At 36.3% G+C, this 17,305-nt stretch overlaps 1 protein-coding gene across 2 annotated transcripts; it reads right to left on the reverse strand.

Annotated features, from left to right (window-relative positions):
* Positions 1-1,400: 1,400 nt before the first annotated feature.
* On the reverse strand, positions 1,401-13,221 carry F13B (coagulation factor XIII B chain). 2 transcript variants are annotated; one of them, XM_019750942.3, is made up of 12 exons: positions 13,042-13,220; positions 11,080-11,280; positions 10,103-10,288; positions 9,182-9,358; positions 8,664-8,840; positions 6,872-7,051; positions 6,599-6,784; positions 5,531-5,713; positions 4,089-4,289; positions 3,207-3,389; positions 2,659-2,872; positions 1,401-1,680 (listed from the first exon to the last, which is right to left on the reverse strand). In XM_019750942.3, the coding sequence occupies exons 1-12, from the start codon at positions 13,103-13,105 to the stop codon at positions 1,647-1,649; spliced, it is 1,986 nt and encodes a 661-aa protein (XP_019606501.3). In that variant the 5' UTR covers positions 13,106-13,220; the 3' UTR covers positions 1,401-1,646. The 2 variants fall into 2 exon arrangements, with proteins under 2 accessions (XP_019606501.3, XP_088655303.1); XM_088799177.1 differs by lacking the exon at positions 9,182-9,358 and having other exon boundaries at positions 13,042-13,221.
* Positions 13,222-17,305: the final 4,084 nt, after the last annotated feature.

Raw genomic sequence — 17,305 nt, forward strand, 5'->3', positions numbered from 1 at the left:
CGAGTGGCTCAGTTGGTTAGAGTGTGGGCTTTCAACCACGATGTTGCTGGTTCGAGTCCCGCAGGGGATGGTTTTTGTTCTGTGCCTCCTGCATCTAAGATTGAACACCGCATCTTGAGCTGTGAGCTTCTGAGCAGTTGGGTGGCTCAGTTGGTTAGAGCGCGGGCTCTCAACCACAAGGTTGCCGGTTCAACTCCCGCAGGGGCTGGTTTGTGTGCCGCGCCCCCTGCGACTAAGGTTGAACACAGCACTTTGAGCTGACCTCCCAGTGGCTCAAGTGGTTAGAGCACGGGCTCTAACCACAAGGATGCTGGGTTCAATCCAGCAGGGGGGTATTGTGTGTGCCCCCTGCGACTAAAATTGAACACAGCACCTTCACTTAGCTGAGCTGCCCAGGAGCTCCCGGGCAGCCCAGCTCCTGGGCTCCTGGGCGGCTCCCCAGCTCCGCTCCCTCCTGGGTGGTTCCCCATCTTCCCTTAGTGGGCCCTGAAACTAACAGCTGGGAAACAGACTGTTTTTACGCAGGGTTACAGAATGAAACGAACCTAGAAATGAAAGCTAGAATGAGCTAGAAACGAACCTAGAAATGTAGCTCGAAATGAAACGAACTTAGAAATAGAATTGAAACTAACCTAGAAATGAAGATAGAAAAATGAAACTAGAAATGAAATGAAGCTAGAAATAAAACTAGAAATGAAAGCTACAAATGAGCTAGAAACGAAAGTAGAAATGAAAGGAAACTCCAAATGAAAGCTAGAAATGAAACGAACCTAAAATGAAAGCTACAAATGAGCTAGAAATGAAACAAACTTAGAAATGAAAGCTAGAAATGTAGCTTGAAATGAAACGAACTTAGAAATACAAATGAAACGAACCTAGAAATGAAGATAGAAAAATGAAACTAGAAATGAAACGAACCTAGAAATGAAACTAGAAATGAAATAAAGCTAGAAACGAAACTAGAAATGAAACTCCAAATGAAAGCTAGAAATGAAACGACCTAGAAATGAAAGCTAGAAACAAAACTAGAAATGCAACTACAAATGAAACGAAGCTAGAAATGAAATGAAACTAGAAATGAAAGCTAGAAACGAAACTAGAAATGAAATGAAACTCCAAATGAAAGCTAGAAATGAAACGACGTAGAAATGAAAGCTACAAACGACACTAGAAATGAAATGAAACTCCAAATGGAAGCTAGTAAATGAAGTTAGAAATGAAACGAACCTAGAAATGAAACTAGAAATGAAATGAAGCTAGAAATGAAAGCTAGAAATGAAACTAGAAATGAAACGACCTAGAAATGAAAGCTAGAAATGAAACGAACCTAGAAATGAAACTCAAAATGAAACTCGAAATGAAGATAGAAATGAAATGATACTAGAAATGAAAGCTAGCAATCAAAGGATATGTTCTGGCTTTTATTTACAGATAGGTTACATGGGAAAGCATCCAAACTAAAAATGAAAGGATGTATTCTGGCTTTTATTTACAGATACAGAAAATATTCATTATAAACAATTTAGGTTCAAATCGTCAAGCAAGTGAAAACTTGTAAGTTTTTAGTTCAACATTTTTCTTCTAAAAATTACGTTTCTTAAAGGATTTTATGTGTTGAAATATGAATCTTCTTTCTGCCATTCATTTTATGTCCTCACGGGTTCTTGATAAAACAGCATCCTTGGTAAGTAAAGGCCGATAGAGCGGTAAGAGAAAAAGAGAGAGAGATTTTTAAAATAAGCATCACTTCTGGTCAAGTTTTTATTAGCCTCAGTCCTTCAATATTTCATGTAATTAGTCAATGGTTTAACTAGGTACTTCTAAAAGCATGAAAACACACTTGTAAAATTATACCAGAAGTCCCTTTTATAAACTACATTAACACTTTTTTTTATAATTTTTCTAAGTTGTTTATTTCTTTTTGTGTTAGGAATTACAAATCAAAGATACACTAAAACATTTAAATGGCATATGAAAGTTTTCTATTCTGATATTTACCACAGTTGTTAAAAATGAAATATAAAAGTTTTACACCCATCATTTTGTTGTATTATTTCAATGTTTTTCTAAAAAAAAAAAAAAGATCATTTTCCATTCTTCAACAAATAGAAAATGTATTTTTAAATTGTCATATGGGAAACACTTCAATAGGGGAGTCCAAATTTTATATAGAAATCTGTTCTTTATAATAAAGACCATAATTTTAATCATTGTTATTAGCATGTTCTCCTATCACTTCAAAGATTTATACAACTGTGTTTCCAATCTTTAGTATCTATACATAAACCTATACTGGGAAATGGAAGGATATGTGACTTTGTCTACCTCAGAAAACATAGGTAACTTTTTCACATTTAAATATGGCACATATAAATGGATTTATTTATCAAATTGCCACAGTGTTGCAAATATCAAATAACACACAATGTTTTCAGTTTGGATAACTCAGAAACTTTTCTCAATTAGTTAATACTTCTAGGAGCTTTGTTAGTTAAAAAAAGAAAAAAGAAAATTATTCTTTTTTCCTTTATAATGACCGTAAAGTACAAATGTAGAGCCTAATATTTCTGAAATTTACAACATGATCACTGTTGACTAACAATATGACTAAAAAACAAACAATCAAAAAATAGTTGTAAGACACAGGCCTCGTCTCACCTTTGTCTTTGAATACATCTTGGATATTTTATCTGCCCTCTGTCACATCGCACTCTAAGTTCAGATCCAATAGTAGATAACTGAGCCACATAAGTATCTCTCCTACAAAGAAATTCAATATAGTCGCCATGGAAAATATATGGTCTGTTGTCAAAATCCCATTTCAACAGTAAATTATTATTTTCCATTTCAACAGAAGATAATGTGCAAGGCTCTGAAAAATTAAAAGAAGAAAATTATGTTGATACATCTTGATACTGCCAGGAAGCATTGTGTTGTGATGACGACCTTCAAATTTCCAGGCATTAGAGTGTCAAGTAAGTTAGATAGAATTAATATTTAAGTCAGAAAATAGGTTCAGAACTTACAGAAAATAACCTGCTGTTTTTCTCTGTTGTTCTTGGTGATGTCTGACTATATAGGAACACTAACTAACACAAACATAGCATGTGAAGCGTCCTGTGACCGTTGTAGTAGCACAACGAGCATGGCAAGTGAAAGGATACGGTTCATGTCATTAACTAGAGCCACAATTCAGTCAGACGTACCTAAACACAATGGTGGTGTGGTCCACACTCCCTGTGAACAGTGGGAAACTCTAGGCCCTTCTAGGAAATGGTGATCCAAGCACCTGTATTCTACTGAGGAACCATTTTCATAGCTGCGTCTTACTGAACTAGTAATGACTCCATTTTTAATAAGTGGAGGAGATGCACACATGCCTTTAGATTCTGAAAAATAATTGTTCAAATATACAGTCAATTGCTATAATCAGTATCCAGTGCTTTCATAATTGTTACAGAAATACAATGGTGTTTTATATAAAAGCATTTATGACACGTCTCAATTTTTACATATTGACAGCATTTCTCAATTTCATACTACAACATTTATTATTTCAATTTGAATCTCATAATATGTAAATACACATTTAAATGAGCCAAGTATTGACAATCATGGTTTTATTTTTCCCCTCTACCTAGCTGGAAGTGACAGTGTATGAGATTCCTCTGGAAGCCACGCTTCTGTATATATTCTCTTCCTTTTTTTCTTCTTAAAAATCCAACGTCCTAGGAATAGCAAAGTCTCGTGCTCCACCTCACCCTTTCCTGAGACAACACTCTCCAGTCAGCGCTAAGGAGAGCAATGTTATACATACTAGTTGGTTCTCCCAGACGACTATCAATGCTCTGAGAGTCTGGTGATATTCATCAAACCTCCTGATGACTCCCTTTATAAACTTGACTTACTGGAATGAAAAGATGTCAGCGTAGCCATCCTATTTAAGTATGTGTTGACTGGAAATTCATCAGCTCATTTCCACTTTTATAGATTAGAAGATGACGATAAATGGTTTAGAGTCTTCTACTGTGAACCCAAGTGACGACACTGATCCCCTGAGCTATTCTGAGGAAGCACCATTATCTTACCTTTTCTCAAACACACAGGATATTTCACTTCTCCTCTATCGCACTGCACAGATAATGCAGACACTGGCGTGGATGGAGCTAGATCAAAGCCCTGTTTACATACAAAATCTATTAAATCTCCATGTAAGACCTTTCCTTCAAGCTTCCACTTCATCTCTATGTTGTTTCTGTTCATGTACTCCATGTTAACAGTACATGGCTCTGTAACACAAAATGTTCTTTTAATTGTTTACTCATCTGGCAAATATGAAACTGATATATTTTTAAAATAAAAATGATAACAGACATAGAAAACAATTCTTTTATATTTAACATTTATCATTGTCAAAGCTCCTCACACACATACATATTAAAGTATGCACTTTTTATTATCAACTGAATTTAAACATTTCTTATAAATTAAGACCACTTAATTTTTTATAATCTTTTTATTTTTCAATTATAGTTCACATACATTATATTAGTTTCAGGTGTATAACCTGATTAGACATTAATATACCTTAAGAAGTAATCTCCCTGTTAAGTCTAGTACCCATATGACACCATACATAGTTATTACAGTGTTATTACATTCCTTTGTTTTGTAGTTTAAAAGGCTAATTATTTCTAATGACTTTCATTTCATTAAAATAAAAAGGTTTTTATTTTAATTTATAGAAGTTGATCATGCCATTACCCATTTGTAAAAGTCACAGTGTAACAAGTTAATTGCACCTATAGTGACCAGTTCCATTACTTTAAATGTAACTCTCACTAGCAAAGGTAAAAAATGAGAGCTGAATATTGTTTTCTCACAGTTATCTCAATTTAGGTAATTATGTAGGTAGCTGCCTCAGTTCTCTATTTGAAACAGCATTAGTTATACCATGCCTTAATCTAAAATATATTTAGAGTAACTACAAACATGTTTTTATTTGCTCAACAAGATATAAAAAATGGTGGCGAGGAAAGCTATTAATATACTGTACTAAGAAAAGAACTAGATAGCTATTGGAGGTTTTCTGCTTACAGAAATAATAAGGGAAACACTTGGGGGAAAAAAGATTCCTATAAAATCATTATTTCCATGCTATAAAACATTGTATGAAAAATCACACAAAAATACAAACACGATGGCAAAAGACATTCAATGTGTCCTGTTTTCTAAGAGAAATAAGTTCTAAGGAACAAATCACTAGAGTTAACAACATTGTTTCATATACTTGAAAGTTACCAAGAGAGTAGCTATTAAATGCTCTCATTATAAATAACAAAAGATGGTAGTTATGGGAGGTGAAGGCTACGTTAAGTAAGCTTACTGTGGTAATCAGTTCACAATACTATACACGGGAAATCAAATTATCATTGGACACCATGATCTTACATAATGTTATATGTCAGTTGTGTCAATAAAGCTGGGGGGAAAAAACTTTTTTAAAAATCGAATGTGTTCTCTTGCTTACCTAAGCAAACAGGTGGGGATGACCACTGCCCTTGCTGACAACGAGACCTTTTCGCTCCCTTCAGTAAGTAATATTCATCACACCGATACTCCACGGAGGACCCGGGCGTGTAGCTTGCCAACAATCCACCAACAACAGCCCCATTTATTATCACGGGTGGAGGCTTACAGTTCTCATTATTTTCTAAGAAAAGAGGTTATTTTCAACTTAATAGGAACTTACAACAACAGAATGATATAATATATGTAGTCCCCCATACGATAGTACCTCAATGTTTGCCCTACCTGGTTTAGGACAATTAATTTCTAAATTCACCAGAATCTAGAGAAATGTTACTCAGCTCTAATACTTTTAAAATTTACGAAGACTAAACAGCCAGCGTTTTGCCTCAGAACTAGGATGAGTATTTCCACTTTTCTTGCTTGTGAAGGAATCGTGATCAGGATGTTCCTAAAATGGATACCAAGGTAAACACTGCTCTTTAACCTAAACGTTATGCTCAGTTCTAAACCTGCCCATGATCATCATCCAGTTTTATTTTTTTCCGTCTTGTTTCTCCACATCTCGGATCTCAGTCAACCCAGGGATGAAAACTCCCATTTCTCTCTCTCCTTGGAGTGTCCCTCTTCCTCTGCTGATGTCTCTAGCATCTCTAATAGCTTTGCTTTCACACAATAAATCTCCTCAGTACATGTTTGTGGGGATTCCTCCAGAAGCTGATGGTGAGTAGCTCAACCCAGCATGTCCTTACTCGTCTTCTCCAATGAAGCTTGTCCTCACTTATATGCTGTCATCTAAAGCTCAGAAGTTACAGAGACACATAGGTCAAATAAGAGTGTCTAACACTGAGACACATTCAAAACGGTGTTTTTTGTTTCCCAATTCTTTATGTTGGCTTCACTTCTACAGATGGTTCCCTATCCTCACACACACACACACACACACACACAAAGCTGAGTTTCTATCTTTTCTAAGCAGTGATCTCTTGCTGTAAGTATGCCAATGAAATGAAAAGAATAAAAATTGTTTACGCGATAGGCTTAGCTACTGCCACTGTGCCACACGTACCAACACACTCGGGGGAAACAGTCCACTTCCCACGCAAACAGGTGATTTCTTTTGGCCCACGCAGATGATAGCCACGTTGACATGCAAATTCCACTTTATCCCCATTGTAATAAACCTTAGCGTGTAAGTTTGCTGCACCGTGCTCAATGCGGGGTGGCTCCTCACAAACTGTCTTCTCCTTTTCCTCTGAAAAGGGACAATTTAAAGAGAAGAGAGTATTCAGCCACACAAGTGGATTTCCCTTTCGGGAAAGCTGATGTGGGTGTTACTAACCAGTGCACTTTGGAGGGTCTGTCCATTTTCCATTATCACAACGTATTTCTTCTGATCCCTGTATCTCAAAATTCAGTTCACATTCTATACGAACTGTTTCTCCATGACGATAGGTTGTTGAATATGTTTGAAGCTTGGAGTTTAGAGGCAGAGGTGGAGGAGGACATCGATTTCTTCTTCCTTGTGGAAAAGTATCAGCATATTTTGTCATATAATTACAAAAAAACAATTACATCCGTTGTGCCAAGTACCATAAGAAGTAGGGCAGACAGACTTTAGGGTCACTCCCCAAACCCCCGCCTCCTGATGGTCACCCATCCCCAGGAGCAGGAAGTGAGATTTGCTTCTAACCAACAGAACACAGTAACGACTGGATGCATGAGCTCATGAGGCCCTGTCCACATACTCCCTCTTCTGTAGTCCCATCCCCCTCTGCCCCCTTTTAGGAGGATGCTCGGGATTACATTTAGGGCCCAGGTACATCATCCTAGATGTTACTCGCAGCTCAAGATCCTTAATCACATCTGCAAAGTCCCTCTGCAGTATAAGGGATCACTCACTGGTTCCAGGAATTAGGACACAGGTAGCTGGGGGGTGGGGCGGCATTATTCACCTTACGACACTGCCCATCCCACATCTACTGAGGATTTACTAGAGAAAATAATAGGCATGTTGGCAGCTGACTAATTTGAATGGGGGCAGGGGGAGTGTGGAATAGGAAACAGGTGAGCCTGTCTCTTTTTTTTGAAGTAACACACCACAGACAACTTGCTAACAATCTCCCTCTCTACTATGACACAAGGCTGGAAATTTTTACAACAAACACGTTAATTAATTACAAACATTAAAGTATCGTTCGGTGCACTTGCAGAATCATGGTCCTTCCGTGCAGTCCCACTGCACCCCCCTGCTGGGCTCCCCCTTCCGGTCCTCCCAGCACCGACCTCACATCTTCAGTGCTCTCTTCCAGCTTCGACTTTCCTACCTTTCTCCTGTTAATAATCACACAGTTTTCTACACTACAGAGTAAACAGAGGCTTTGACGTCTCCCCATCCTTCCCAATCCTCAAAACTCTGGTTTATCTTTTACGGCCCAGTTCGAATATTCTCCATCATCTCCGTAAACATCTTTAATTGCTGTTTAAATCCTTCACTCCTGATTTTCTTATACCATGTGTCACCTTGTATCAATTACTTTTTCATTTTTCCATATCTGTTTCCTCTGTGAGACTAGGCTCCACTTCGGTGTGATGAAATGACTATTGATTTGATGTCTCCTAACAGGGAATCATGCCACCTGCTTCAACACACCCAGTGACAAAACCTTAACCACAATCGTTAAGTTACATTTTAGGATGGCTCTTCCTAGATAACCTCATTTTTCACATTCACACTGGGTAACACTCTGTTGATTTTCCTGCTCTTTACCCACGATTTTGAAGACTGTATTTTTACATCAGGAAATAAGTGACCACATCAGAAAGTTCCCTTCCAAAGGGAAGCCTCAGACAATTGGATCTAGTAATTACCAACAAAACAGTTATTCATTATAATAAGAGATGTAAATTTTATGAAATTTTCTTAAGAAGCTGAAAAGATAATAGCAACTCTATAATCTAGTACAAAATTTAAGATTTCTTCAGATTAACTATATTAAAGTTTGCTGAAAACAGCACTGATTTAAAAGACAATATTAATTTAAAAAGTAGCACTCAGGACAAGAATTCGATACCATCAGAGACACTATTAAGACATGATATTTTGCTTGCATGTGTAAAATTTTAAAAGTTACCTTCACATACAGGAGATTCTGGGTACCAGCCAAAGTTGTAGCACTGGATTAAATCAGCCCCACTTAGGTAATAATTTTCATGACAAAAAAACTGAACAACATCTCCTTCTTCATAGGTTTGCTTTATAGGATGAAAATATCCATTTTCTATTAATCTTAAAGGAGAGCATTTTAATTCTAAAAATGAAAGAACAAACAAAAAATACAAAGAAGTGTTACTTTTCTGATAGAAAAAAATTCACCTACCACTTACATGTCACATTTGGAATAGAAATTAGAAAATTGGCTATATTTCATTACACATACTAAAAGCTTGCCAATTAATATTTAATTATCTGAGCTGAAAGAAATTCTTTCCTATTTGAGAGTTTTCAATGATCAAAACCTACTATCCACACAATTAAGACCAGAAACAAAATAAAAGGATGAAAAGGGAACATATTAGCATGACAACGCATATACACTTCCGAGAGGAAATTTTCAGAGTGAAGTCGATTGTCTTCAAAATGAGAACCTACTGGTGCATTTTGGTGTGACAGACCATCCATAGGTGTGACATTCTACCTCCTCCGTCTTCTTTCCTCCAGCTGTATAGTAGCCAGGAGCACATTCGTATCTCACTTTGCCCTTCACTTGGAACGTTCTCTGTGTTGTGGAATAATTTCCATGATACAATTCTGGAGCCAAACATGTCTCTAGCAGAAATTAAAGTTACTTATTTTATGAACTTCATCACTAAACTTGAAATAGTAAATAGAAATCTCCACGTGTATTTTCATGAAACCTTAGGCTGTATAACCAAATCAACCCTTGGCAAAGATGCAAAATAGACAAAGTTGGCCTTGGCCTCTCTATTTCCTTTCTTCACACACCATGTGTCCTATCTCTACCAGTTTCCTCGTTTTAACATCCTAGTCTAGTGTATTTGACCAAAAGCCACAATGCAACTGAAGGCGTGTGCGGTAACAATTTTTGGATTATGTGCCCTCTGTGGATTTGTATAATTTAAACAAACTAACAAATCACTAACAAAGCATGTGTATTCAAATTATTGGATAATTTTTAAGTATATCTGATATTGGTTTACAATATAAAATAATGTACATTACCCCAATGTCTTCTCTAAAAAAAAAAAATAATAGTAATTTACGTATGTGGCAAGAAACAGGTTTATTAAGTTTTTTTTGTTCCACTCTAATTCTTATTTTTATGGTTCTTATTATTAGTATAAAGTCAGACCTGCTGGACGAGTGTGTGGTGGGAGTTGAGAACCCCTGGATTAAGGAAACACCTAGCATTTGAGAAAAACCATACAATAACGTCCTGCATTTGCAGACATAATAAAAAAAGGATTGCATGAAATAGAAATGCCCATTAAGAAATGAAAGCAGGAGCCCCATAAGCCTTTATGGTCTGGGAAATGACGCTTGGGCACATACCATGCTCCTTCCTGCAGGCTGGTTGAGAAGACCATCCGTCAGCGAGACACTGAACCACTTCTTCATCCTGTCCTCCAGTGGTTTTGTATCCTGAAGCACAACTGTAACGCATGTTCTCTTGAAATTTGTATAATAATTTGGCATCAGAGATGAAACCATTCATCAGGTCAGGCTTAATACATTTTTCTATGGGAAAAAAATATTTCTTTGCTTACATTGATGAAATTAAGCTTCTCTTTTACTAAGTAGCAAAACTAGGGGAAAAGTTTAATATTATTCCTGAAATTTGAAGGACAAAAGTGTTCACTCAACAATTCCTTGATTATACTCAATTTTGGAAATATCCTCCAAGTTCGGCTTCAAATTTCCTCAACCATTGATTCAATTTGACACTGACAGTCTTTGTATTATATTTACTAATTTCAGTTCCACTAGTCATTTCTACTCTACCACACCAACTTTTAGAAAATATAGCCAGAGCTATTCCATTGACCATCGTTAATGGAAAATAGGAGGAATCTTTTTGGATTTACTTCCTACTATTTTAAGCCTACAGTGTTGGACGATTTTTAACATAAACAAAAGCACATTTGTACTTGACGGATCCTTAACTAATAATTCTTCAGACATCAAGCGTTTATCTGGCTCCTATGCCCAAGGACCTGTATAAGTTTCTCATTAATTAAAGAAACTCAATTGTGTCTCTGTTCCTTGCAATGTGACAAATAACAATTTCATTAATTATCTGTATTCTATTCATAGGGAGATATTAACAACCAATAACGAAAATAACATTTTAATGAGAAACATTATTTACAGAATTTGCCTGTATTTTGTAAAAAGGACAGTGGACCACTCATTTTGTTCGTATCTACCAAAATGATTAACCACCTGCCATCTTCTAATGGTCCTTGATATTTATTAATTAATTTACTTGAGTATCACAGAGATTATGTTGACACATTCCACCAACTTACTGAAGCATCTCGGTCTTGGATTCCAGCCTTCTGTTGTGCACGTGGTTTTGTCCTCTTGTTTCCCAGTCTCAGTTGCATAACCAGCCAAACAGGAAAATGACAATTTTTGGTCTATGCTCATTGGAAAGTAAAAACTTTCAAAAGAGTAGTAATACGGGGCAAGTCTTCCGTTTTCCACACTAGGAAGACCACAGGGTTTCTCTGAAATGAGTAAATATCAAGCTGAAAACTGAAAAACGTATCTAAACCCAGGACATTTGTGTCTAGGCAAAAATACATGTCATTTCAAAGTGTTTGCAGACACTTTACCTAGTACTTATTTTTATTACCTAAAATTTGAAAGTACTTCTGTGACAATCCTTTTCAATCAGAATTAAGCTGAAGGCAACCCCAGCACCAAACAGTCAGATGAAAACTGGGCACGCCACTTCCTCAGGAAGCTTTCTCTCACCTTATAAAATAGCACTCTCTCCTACACATATCGTGTGAGCCACAAATGTAATTTTAAAATTTCTAGTAGCCACATTCATGAAAGGAATAATTAAAGTCAATTTTAATAATAGGTTTTACTCACCCCAATATATTACAAATATTTTCTGTTCTTTCTCTAAGTCAGTGTGCCACTGTGATCTTACACTTACAGCACATCCCAGTTAGGATTAGCCACATTTCAGTAGCCATGTATGGCTGTGGCCACCATATTACACAGCAGAGTTCTACAACAGATGGAGTCCTGAAGACATGCAAACGCAGGGTGGGGGTGGGGAAAGCACGGGAATATGAGATCATGGTCCCTGTCTTTGGGCAGCTTTTTTGTTTGTATGAAAGATTACAACCATATAAGAATGAGAAGTTTTGCTAGAATATTGCAATGTCCTCATGGTATATGTAATAGACAACTACATTAGCTGGGTTTTCTCTGTATAGACAGAAAAATAAAACTAAAGAAACTATGCGAGTATTATCTTATTGTAGAATTAAATGTATCACATAGGATGTATTCTATTTATTTTACTTTCATAATTTTAATTGCATACCTCTTTTTGGTAGAAAATTTATAGTAAACTATTTGACTAAAAGGCAATTATAATGCGTAGGATATTCTGTTTCAACAGATTCCCTGAGGTGTTTATTTTAGAAAAGTCTTATTGCTGTGGTTTCCTGTTTTGCATACTCAGCCTTGCTGGCACTGAATGACTTGACTGGTTTCTTACCCCTACAGCCTAATATCACTGTTAACGAGTCACACCCGCCTCACTCTCACACTCATGTCACACATTAGACTGTCTGCTATAAACATTTCCAGTGGTCATGGACACCACAGGTACTGGTTTGTCTAAACAGTCTTGATTGACACCTGTCGTCCCACATAATTATTAATAAAGCCCCTTCCACTCTCAAAAGTGTCCTTGTTCACGTAATCAATTATACGGGCCTCCTACAAATCACTACTGAATGGCTTCAACCAGTGAATAAATTAGGATAAAAAAGTAGGATAAAAAAGCGTCAAGAGTCAAAAATCTTCTTGATGCTCTATGGTCTTTCTCAAATTTCCCACATTAAGCTCTCACGTTATGAACAGAGAATGGAAACTGTCCAAACTTTGAAGTGTTAGAAATGGATTCTAGTACGAAATAGAAATTCTAAACGACAGTACTGCTAGTCTGAAAACCGTTTAAAATATTTAGATTGTGGTTTCTGTGCCCCAAAACCTAGAAATACAAAGGGTTTTCGAAGTTGTTCTATTTTTCTCAGTTATGTTGCTATAAGAAGAGTTTAGTAGCTTTGCCCAAAGGAAAAATATCTAAATATTTTAACAAACTATATGTATAAGAAGTTTGTTATTTGTAATAAAATTGATACGTAAAAATGAGAGACTGTATTAAAAGCTCAAATTGAACGAATGCTACAATTTCCCTTTATAGGTTTTAGAGAATAAGGAATATTAAGAATTAATTTTACCTTCTGCGTAGAGTTCTCCTGAGATGATTAATATGATAAGAAAAGCCAAGACTTTCGACCTCATCTTCAACGGTGCGCTTAATCAAGATTCGAACAATTCTGAAGCCCTGGGGACTCCTCATTAAGTACACAATACTTCTGCTGAAAAGTTAATTATTTACAACATCTGTTTAAGTCCCTTTGTCACAAGCCTTATATTTCAGGTAAAAGATTTTTGAATAATACTAAAATAACATAACTAGGTTAATGGACAATGCTTTTCATACCAGAATCCAACAAGAACATGATAACCAATAAGGACGACAATAGCAGCAGCATAAATAATTAACTCAGACTGCAATAAAACCCAAGTAATTTTTCAACTTAATCCCTTCTTGTAAATCCACAGAGTAAAGTTCACTGTAGCCATCGATTTTTTTTCCCTGCCATTGATCCAATGGAGAGATGAACTTAGGAACACGAGATAATGGACACCTGATGTTAAACAATGATGTTGTCTAGACGGCGCTGCTTAAGGAGACAAATGACCTTAATTAGCTTGAACAATGATAGGATATTATATCGTAACGTCTAACTTCTAGAGAGTTTGTATTCAGTGGCAGGTGATAAGTAAGCACGGTGCTGGCGTTTTCAGTGTCCACTACGTGCCAAGTCACGTTCGGCTTTGTGTACAGCACAATGAAAAAAAAAAAAACAGATCAAAATTACTGCCCTTGGAGTTTAATGCATTCTAATGGGTTTAAACTACAGGATAATGCTGTGACATGGAAACTATTATCATTTCAATGTTGTAACTTTTTATTAAAATACAGCATATGTAAAGTGCACACAACATAAGGGTACAGATCAGTGGAGTCTCACGCTGAACATGTCTGTGAAACCAGCACCGCCGACTCCTCAGTCCCCTCCCCTCCAAGTCACTGCCTACGCCCACCGCGTGTTAAAACAGTATCTTGACTAATAGTTTAGTGGTTGCCAGAGGGTAAGGGGGGTGGGGGTGGGGGGTGGGGGGTGGGAGATGAGGGTAAGGGGGATCGAATATATGGTGATGGAAGGAGAACTGACTCTGGGTGGTGAACACACAATGGGATTTATAGATGATGTAATACAGAATTTACACCTGAAATCTATGTAATTTTACTAACAATTGTCACCCCAATAAATTTAATAAAATAAAAAAAAACAAAAAACAGTATCTTGACTTCTAACAGCACAGATCAGTTTCACCTGCTTTATATTCCATGCCTAAAATCATACTATTTTTTTTTAATGCCTTGTTTCTTGTCTAACCTTTTGCTTGTGAGATTCATCCATATTTTGGGCTGTAGATAGTGGCTTCTCTGTGTGGTATTCCATGTGGCTACGCCTCAAAGCATCTGTCCCTTCTGCTCATGCACATTTGGGTGACTTCCGGTTTAGGGATATAATTGGCTTCTGCTCATTTCCAAAGACGTTTTTGTCTTTTAATTTGAAAATGGTTCAATATAACCTCCCCCGGATTCTACTATTCACAGCTTGTTATATTTTTAATCTCACATATTTATTCATCTATCCGTCCATCTTTTTTCGATACATTTCAAAGTGAATTGCAAGTATTTATGTGTCACTATAAATACATATGCAAATATGTCATTAACTTGAACTCAGTGTTTTTTACAGATGATTCTTTGGATATGAAATTTGCAAAGGAACACAAAACTTTTTTTTTTTTTTCCTATTGGGGAATGTTGGGGAACAGTGTGTTTTTCCAGGACCCATCAGCTCCATGTCAAGTCGTTGTCCTTCAATCTAGTTGTGGAGGGCACAGCTCAGCTCCATGTCCAGTCGCCATTTTCAATCTTTAGTTGCAGGGCGCGCAGCCCACCATCCCATGCGGGAATTGAACCAGCAACCTTGTTGTTGAGAGCTCGCATTCTAACCAACTGAGCCATCTGGTCGCCCAGAAAAACACAGCTTTTAAGCGTAGGTTCTATGCGTCTTGAGCAATGCATCCACCAGTAGACCTCAAACCCCTACCAATTACCGTTGTCCCAGAAAATTCCTTTCTGCTCCTTCCCAGGCAAACTGCTCTCCACTCCCCTCACAGGCAACCAGTGCTCCAATTTTTCCACCGATCATCTCATTTATCTGTTCTAGAACTTCATGTAATTGGAAATATACAAGTACCCATTTTTTTGTAAGTTAGACTTCCTTCATTCAGCATGTTTTGGGATTTATCCACGTTGCTGTGTGTCCTAGTATTTCATTCCTTTTTATTGCTCAATTTTACAAAACAATGCACTGAAACTTAGAGAGTTTTGAAGTTGAAGAGGCTTGTCGAAGATCACAAAGTTAGTAAGTGTAAGGGCCAAAGTTCAAAGAAAGTCCTTTTTTTAAAAAGTAAAATACATATTGAGATATCAAAATTAAATATCTAAATTTTTAATCAGTTAAAAGTTACTAGCATTTACTAATTTCAGTAAATACAGAAAGTATACTACATCTAGAAACCTAACAAAATGAGAAAGTATATTTACTGTTTCAAAAATTGTTCGAAGAATCTCTTTCATTCTAGGTAAGAACAAACATGATGTTTAAATGTTTATTTTTTCAAGTCAACATATTTACATGGTACAAACTTCAAAGGGTAGAAAGTGAAAGGTCACTGGCCTCCACTTGTCTCTCAGGCCCCAGTTCCCCTCTCTTGAAGGCAAAGAAGGCCCTCAGTAACTTTGCCCTCTCCCAGAGTTGTTCTAGCCATTTACAAACAAATCTGCACTTTCTAACTCACTCCTTTTCACATAACAGTATATACTGGAGGTTGCTCCATAGCAGTGTGTAAATGGGTTCCTTATGTTTTCAGATCAGCATAGGCTTCTGGTATATGGACATATAATTTAAATCAAACTCATTATTTTTGAATAATAAAGTTGCTTACAAGATGTTCTTATTGCTGAGATTTCTGCGATGTCTAGTACTGCATGTGTCACTTTGCTCACATGAATCTAAGTGATTATAAAACAGATAAATATTGCTAAAGTTTTCTAGTGGAAATTATGGCAATTAACTCTCCCAATAGTGCAAGAGGATGTTTTCCGAGTCCCAAAACAGTTATTAAACACTCTATGGTTGCAATTTGATAAGTAAAAACATCACAGTATAGTTTAATTTACATTTTTCTACAATTGAGATGGAAGACTATTACATGGATTTGAAAGCCATTTGAATGTTATTAAAATGCTCTTTGTTCATTTTTCTATTAAACTGTTTGTTCTTATCCATGTGGTCTTATATGAACTTTTTATATATTAAGGAAAATGGAATTGGTCTGATTTTGAGTTGTATGCATTTTTTTCCTGGTATGCTATGTATCTCTTAAATTTGTTATGGTAGATTTTGCAAGTTAATTGATCTTTTCCTTCAGGAGTTTTGGATTTGTGTTATAGTTACAATCAATGCAAAGTCATTTTTTTAAAAAAACAATATTAACACAGTTTTCTTATAGTACTCGTTTTAATTTTTAATTGAATATAAATCACTGTGAATGGTGTCAGTTAACAAGATTATTTATTCCCAGAGAGTTGCCAATTAATTTTCAAATCATTCATTTATTGCCACTGATCGGAATTTCCACTTTTCTCATACACTAGAGTCCAGTATACACTTGAGGTCTTTTAGATTCTCTATTCTGTTTTCTTATTTACTCTCGTCACGACGTTAGCACCAGCCTTGTAGCTTTACTAGCCATAGAATATATGTGAGCATTTAAGACTAGTCCTCCCACTTTAGTCTTTTTCAGAAATTTCATCTAGTTTTACTTGTGTATATACTGTTGATAAACTACAGGCTGGAGTAAAGACTTTGGAGTCACTCAGTTTTGATTTATAATCTCAGTATCCAGACTGTGACCTCAAAAAAAATCTTGTTTGTACTTACATTTCTTCGTTTCTAAAATAACGGTGAACACGGAAGCTACCTCAAGCATGTTATGGAAATTCTGCTGATACTCCATGATCTGTTGATCCCTAAAAAAGTCACTATTCAAAATGGTTTTAGAGACAAATTCCTAAGCCAACATTCATAAGCACTTTTGAAGGAACTATATCCAATTCAGGGGGAAAAAAGGGCAGTAATACATTGAGTGGAAAAATTAAAAGGTGACAAAGATGGAATTATAAACGTGTCATTCTCTCTTTCCTTTTTCCTTCATCTCTCAACCCTGTCAATAATAAAAATCTAAAATCTTTCCTCATATAGATTTTGAAGTCAACTGTAATAAAAGTTT

The sequence above is a fragment of the Rhinolophus sinicus genome, chromosome 6 (genome assembly GCF_057876585.1).
Source record: "Rhinolophus sinicus isolate RSI-liver-muscle chromosome 6, RSI-T2T, whole genome shotgun sequence".
Lineage (NCBI taxonomy): Eukaryota > Metazoa > Chordata > Mammalia > Chiroptera > Rhinolophidae > Rhinolophus > Rhinolophus sinicus.

What these genes read in the sequence shown, in the direction of transcription:
- F13B (XM_019750942.3), bottom strand. Translation starts at nt 13,105, where the DNA reads ATGAGGTCGAAAGTCTTGGCTTTTCTTATCATATTAATCATCTCAGGA. An exon ending in AGGAGAACTCTACGCAGAAG is followed by an intron (nt 11,281 to 13,041) that starts GTAAAATTAATT and finishes TACTCATTTCAG; the next exon opens with AGAAACCCTGTGGTCTTCCT. An exon ending in AGACCCTCCAAAGTGCACTG is followed by an intron (nt 6,785 to 6,871) that starts GTTAGTAACACC and finishes GTCCCTTTTCAG; the next exon opens with AGGAAAAGGAGAAGACAGTT.